This window comes from Erigeron canadensis, chromosome 2 (assembly GCF_010389155.1).
Source record: "Erigeron canadensis isolate Cc75 chromosome 2, C_canadensis_v1, whole genome shotgun sequence".
Taxonomy (NCBI): domain Eukaryota; kingdom Viridiplantae; phylum Streptophyta; class Magnoliopsida; order Asterales; family Asteraceae; genus Erigeron; species Erigeron canadensis.
In genome coordinates, this window is record NC_057762.1 from 35,519,725 (window position 1) to 35,526,627 (window position 6,903).

Below are 6,903 nucleotides of genomic sequence, written 5' to 3' on the forward strand. Positions count from 1 at the left end.
CAAACAAATATTGTTGTCATTTTCTTTATGCTTAATTAGAAACATAAAATAATAAAATATACAGAACAATAATATATCAATCTAAAAAATTAACTTAAAACTTTTGTTACATGACAAATGTAATCAATTTATTTATTTTTCTATATTTTAATTTGCTTTGATATGCCAAATGTAATAAACTAAAAATCATGTAATTAGATTAATTATTAGGTTGATTAGTTAATCATTTCTTATACATTAAAACTATTTAACTGAAGAGAAATGTTACAAACTTTTTTTTATTAATTAAATGAAATTATTTGTACTCTTTCTTTTTTCTCCCAGCTTGTTGTTGAGTGGTTAATATCACATGTCACATATGTTTTTAATCTTTGTAAAAGCAGCATTCCTCTTGATTGAAAAGTGGATAGTGGCCCATCATAACTATCTGGTGATGCGAAAGAAGTATTAACATATTGTTCATGTAACTTTTTGTCCTAAAGATCACATGATTCACGTCTTATCATAAATAAATGCGTATATACTAATATATTACCAATAGAGGGAAGCCATTCTTCGTTTTGACTTTTGAGTATCTTGTCAAAAAATTTTATTTGACATTTGATTAAATTATGATATAAAAAATATTAATTGTATACTAAACCGATATTAGGTTTAAAAGAAGGAATGATGTGTGTTTTTGGTTGTTTGTTGGCGATTCCCTGAATATAGAGTGAATCTTTTTACGCTAATCAATTATAATTTGATTGTTAGCCGATTAAGATTGTGCCATTATGTTTTTAGGTCTGGTCGATTGTGTTTAGAATGTATGATGCCTTCGTGAGGTCTTATGAATCTCCTTTTATAGGGATAATTTATCTTGAAGAGAAAATTAAGACTTTTTAGGGTTTCCCTAAGTCTTAGGCAGGAATATTATTTCCTTAATTATTTGCTGCAAGTGATAAGATCAAATCCCGAAAGTATAGGGGAATAATTCTTATCCTTTTTACCTTACTGTGGAAGCCTTCATTACAAACAACCTTCGTGTCGTAAAGTGTTACTATTCCTTCGTGTGGCAGGTCCTGCGTACCGCTGAGAGGGTACATCATCAAGCCCTTCAGTCCAAGGTGATGATTTTTTCTGAATAAGCATTGCGTTGGACTATTCTTGGTCACTTCGTCTTTTCCAGGGGTGTGTTTCCGTGAGGAAATCCATGCGCTACACCTCCCATTTTTCCTAAATCTGGTTCGACGCACGTTATCATAATGATTTTGAGAAAGTGGATACGGGATTCGAGATTTCGCGTCCCACGGATGGCGTCAAATGATTGTACACCAAATCGAGATTAGGTTTAGAAGAGGGGATGATGGGTGTTTTTGGTTGTTTGTTGGCGATTCTCCGAAGATAGAGTGAATTTCTTTACGCCAATCAATTATGATTTGATTTTTAGCCGATTAAGATCGTGCCATTATGTTTTTAGATCTGGTCGATTGTGTTTAGAATGTATTTTGAATGAATAATGATGCCTTAGTGAGGCTTTATGAATCTCTTTTTATAGGCAGAATTTATCTTAGAGAGAAAGTTAAGACTTTTTAGGGTTTCCCTAAGTCTTAGGCCAGGAATATTATTTCCTTAATTATTGGCTGCAAGTGATAAGATCAAATCCCGAAATTATAGGGGAATAATTCTTATCCTTTTTACCTTACTGCAGAAGCCTTCATTACGAACAGTCTTCGTGTCGTAACGTGTTACTGTTCCTTCGTGTGGCAGGTCCTGCGTACCGGTGAGAGGGTACATCATCAAATATCACCGTATATAGTATAACGATCGATAAAGCTTTATACGTACCTAAACAATGAAATATTAACCATTAGCCATCCGTAAGAAAAACTCTAAATTTTGTCGATCCCTGAATATCAAACTCATGTTTCATGTCAATATTCATTCTTTTAATTTTCCATCACTCTCTTACAAAACGTCATTTAAAACAAGAAACAAAAAATTAATATATGCGATGATCGTTGCAGACTTAGTGAAATCCATAATAGTGACGTATATTAAAACTCTATTGTCAAATATCACATCACATTTTATTAATTATTCCCCGAATACTTATATATTAATATTTCAGAAGAATCTGAAAACATTATGGTTACCGAATAAAATTAATTGTTGTTGATATATATAAGTTCAGAAGTTCTTATTGTTCATCTTATTTTTGAGAAACTACAACGTACTCTTTCCTTTCGACAAGTCTAGTTGAGCTGAAAATCTAGTTTATTTTTTTCTTGCTCGTTAAAAGTTAAGCTAAAAATTTATGCTTACATATGAATTTTATCTAGATAAAAACGGGAGTCCGTAATGTCTAACGTATATCTTAATTATCTTGATTAGGTCCTTCATCATCATATTGGTTCATTGGTATCCATATATCTCACAAGTTAAAGCAAGGTATCTTCATACGACTTTTCTTGTTTACATTGCCGCAATATGAGAATCTGCTTTGGATAGTTAAGAACAACATGTTGGACTCACGTAGTTGTGACCTTCACCGATCATATATCAGTCCGATATGATAATTGACAAATAAATGAAATCCTTATGTCGGTAAATATACGATGAGCGTATTTACTATTAATGACATAATATAGGGTTTCCCATTAGGTGATTAGAATTAAAGAGGTTTTTAATGTACATGACATAAAACACCAAGGGGGCTAAGTGTAAATGTTATATATATAAATATAACATCATTAATCATCATTAGTGACTAATGAATCACTAATCACGATTCTCCCTCTCTAATTGTGTGTGTATTTTCTCTCTAATCTTCTTCCCCATCTAATCTATAATCACCTTAATTTGGGAACCAATCTCAATGGCAAGAATGCTGAATCAACTAACTGGTTCCTCAGGATCTTCAGGTTGGTAATCTTAATCATGTTTTCATTATATTTATAATACGAATCATTATTTTTCCAACACAACAATAATATTAATCGATCTGTTTTTGCTATGTACGCATGTCTGCGTCGTACGTGAAGTCTTTTTCCACACTGAACTGAAGTTTTCTTGGAGTGAAAACTTCAATTGTAAATAGAGGTGGATCAACCCAGGAGGCTAGAGCATTTTCACTTTAAATTTCAGTCACTCCACTAATTAACACAATTTTGAGTACTAATTTTCATTCTAAAGATTATTTTAACATGGTTTTCTTAATTCAATGCACCCGATCCGGACCCCTCACTCAATCAAGTCACTGATCGATTCCCTTTAATGTTAAATCCTAGCTCCATACATATGTGTAACTTTTTTGTTAAGTTTTATTTCTACTTGAGTTTCATCTAATTTCTAATCCTAGAAGCTAGGAAAAAATTGTACAGATAGGATTATTTTCAATCCTAATGGTGTTTTGAGTAACTTGTTCAAGAAATTTTTTAAAACTAGAAAGTCCGGTGTTGACAACAACGAACTTCACCAAATCACAAAAGCCCGTCATCCTCAACACCGTCCTTGCTTAAAATGTTTGGAAGTCCGGTCATGGAGACACTACCGGCGCCTTCTTTGTTGTATGCCTCACCACAGTTTTAAAAATCAAATGAACTAAATGTGTGTACATATAATCAATACAAGGTCACACATAAGTCTTCAACACATGTCTACAAACAGAATATTCAATACGTGTACCGAACTAAGAAACTACAAATCTGCAAATTACTTATCACCTCCAATATATAAAGAACACGTTTACAAATTTCATGCCCTTGTTGAAAATATCAACAGATCAGATTTGCGTATCAAACAAATATTTGTGTCTCCAGTTTCACTTTTCATATAATTAAAATGAAGGCCGGTTTCTCCATAACACCGGACTTCCAAACATTTTAAGCAGGAAAAACCTAATCTTCGCCAAGCCTGTCATGATTTTATTGGATAATAATCTATTAATCCATGTGTGTCAATAGTTACATATATAAGTTTAGGGGTCTAATGTGTCAAGAATAAAGTCTACAACCGAATGGAAGTTATTTTCGGTTATAGGTAGTTATGTTATGAAGGGACGTGACTGTTAGAATAGTTGTGTCTATTAGAAAGTCATACCTATTAGAGAACCGATATGTTGGTTCGTAGTGTCTACTGGAAAACTATATATGTGTGTGTACCGTCCATTTGTAAAAACAAGAAGAACGCGTCGTGCGTTCAAGTGTTGTGTAATAAGAAGATAAGTTTAGTATTGTTATTTCGTTCAAGTGAGGGACGAGAGGGACGAGGGACCAACAGTGGTATCAGAGCCAAGGTCGTTCGAACCAAAGAGAAGGAGAGACCAGCGATTCAGGAAGGATCGCTTAGTAGAAGAGAGACAGAGAGAGAACCGATTTGATTCAGGGAATCAATCGAGAGAAAAGTGATCGAGAGAAACCAATCGAAAGAGAAGACAGAGACTAAGATCAAATTGATTCAGGGAATCAATTAACAGAAAAGGATTCAGAAATAAAAGAGAGAAAGAAAGACGTACAAGTTATTCATAGAAGAAGCCGTCGCCGCCGCCGCCGTGTGCTTGCCGGAAAAGAGAAGTGTAACCGTCATAGAAACTGACTAGCCACCACCGTTGTGTGAGTGAACCGATTGATTAACCACCACCACCATTCGATTAGAAGAAATCAAGAGAGGGATTGGATACTAACCCTAATTTGTGTGTGAACCGCCAAAAGAAAAAGAAGAACCAGAAGCAACAGCGTGATTTTTTTTGGGAAGAAAAAAAGGAACGGGCTGTTTTATTTGGGAAAAGGGGCGTGTTTTTTTTAAGGAAAAAGAAGCCCACAAGGAATTAAAAGGAAAAGCCCAATAACAGGTTTTATTAATCCTTGTTATTTTTATTTATCTATTAGAAGAATAGGTATAAGTTGGAAAATAGAATTTGTTAGAAATTGCTTAAGGATTATTGTGGTTAGACGAAAGTTAAGTTCAACGATTGTTAGAATTATTTTGGTTTTAGAAGAAAATCAAATCGAAATAATATGTCGGGAGATAAAGATGGAAACAACAATCAAGTTGTTGCCATACCGTTATCATCCTATCAATGTCCAATTCTAAACAATACGAACTATACGTTATGGGTAATACGAATGAAGAAGATACTCGTGGCAAATGGAACATGGGATATAGTAGAAGGAACGGGCACATCAAAAGAGATCGATATAAAAAAGGATAGTTCTGCATCTGCATATCTATTCCAAGGATTGCCAGAAGATTTGCAAATGCAAGTTGCGAGATGTGAAACAACAAAACAAACTTGGGACTCATTAAAGGCCAGATTTGTTGGGACAGAAGATGTTCAACAAGCGCACTCGCAACAATTGAAGTCAGAATTTGAGAGACTTGTTATGAAAGAAGATGAATCAATAGATTCATTTGTCGGAAAGATGATGAACATTATTACAAAAGGCTGCTACATGTGGATTGGCATTTGTTGAACAAACGAAAGTACGAAAAATACTCAACGCAGTGCCAGATAAGTTTATACCAATAGTAGCAACCATTGAAATGGTTGTTGATTTTAAGGAAGCGAAGTTGGAGGAGGTTATTGGGAAACTTTAGACTTACGAAGAAAGGCTTAAGTTTAGAAAAGAAAGTGGAGAAAATAATAGTGAAAAGTTGTTCACACGCCAAGGGAATGGCAGAAATTATGAACGCAACTATGGGAATAATAGACGAGGAGGTGGTAATCAGACAAGAGGAAGAGGCCAAGGAAGATTCATGAGAGATAATAGAAATGAAGATAGTTTCGATAGATGGAAGAAAAGCCCTGGAGATCAAAACTATCCAAGAAGACAACTTAAGGACATACAATGTTATAATTGTCAAGATTTTGGACACTTTGCTGCAAATTGTCCAAAACCAAACCACAGAGAAGAAAAAGCGAACCTTGTGTTCGAAGATGGCGAACCAGCACTATTGATGGTTACTACTAAGGATGGAAAGGAGACAACATCCTTAAAACAAGAGAAACAAAGAAATGGAATTCTCATTAAGGAAGATGAAATTCCAAAAGGAAAGTTCGATGACATGAGGTCAGAGATAGAAAGTGATTTAAGAAGTAAACTAGAGTTTTGGAAGTTTGAATTACTCCAAGACTTTGAGATGGAGAAACAAGAGTTCGAGAAGAAAATGAAAGATAGAGAGATAGCATTTGAGAAACAAATGCAAAAAGAGTTAGAGAACCTGAAGAAGTTAAGAGATTGCACAAGCAAAGAGATAAAAGAGTTAAAGACGAAAAGAGAAGAATTTGAGAAAGAAAACCATGAAGTTGTTTCAAATAAGAAACTACTAAAGGAAGAACCAAGAGTTGACAATGGCGAATGCAAGAAGCATCAAGAGACGCCATCAAGAGTTCAAAAGGAAAACAAGATTGAGAAAGACATCAAGTCAAGAACCGAGAAAGTTGAATACGAAGATCGTGATGCAAGACACACATTGTTGGAGATTCAAGACTATGAGATGATACAAATAAAGGAAGATACCAACAAAGGTGACAGAGATAATCAAGATAAGATTGAGAACAAGGAAGAAAGAAGTGAAATCAATGAAGAAGTTCAAGACATAGTTCATGTTAAAGATCAAGACAAAAGAAGTGGAAACAAGCCAAATTTCAAGGATAAAGACAATGAGGCGCTTGAAGAAGTGAAGGCATAGATTAATAAATTAGGGGGAGTATTGGATAATAATCTATTAATCCATGTGTGTCAATAGTTACGTATATAAGTTTAGGGGTCTAATGTGTCAAGAATAAAGTCTACAACCGAATGGAAGTTATTTTCGGTTATAGGTAGTTATGTTGTGAAGGGACGTGACTGTTAGAATAGTTGTGTCTATTAGAAAGTCATACCTATTAGTGGACCGATGTGTTGGTTTGTAGTGTCTATT

At 34.3% G+C, this 6,903-nt stretch overlaps 1 protein-coding gene across 1 annotated transcript; it reads left to right on the plus strand.

The window, feature by feature from the left end:
- Window positions 1–5,736: 5,736 nt before the first annotated feature.
- LOC122588163 (nuclear matrix constituent protein 1-like) lies at window positions 5,737–6,672 on the plus strand. The gene has a single exon (XM_043760293.1). It carries the CDS (start codon window positions 5,737–5,739, stop codon window positions 6,670–6,672), a length of 936 nt encoding a protein of 311 aa, XP_043616228.1.
- Window positions 6,673–6,903: the final 231 nt, after the last annotated feature.

Bases quoted from the DNA above. Each gene is read 5' to 3' on its own strand.
- LOC122588163 (XM_043760293.1), top strand. From the start codon at position 5,737: ATGAGAGATAATAGAAATGAAGATAGTTTCGATAGATGGAAGAAAAGC.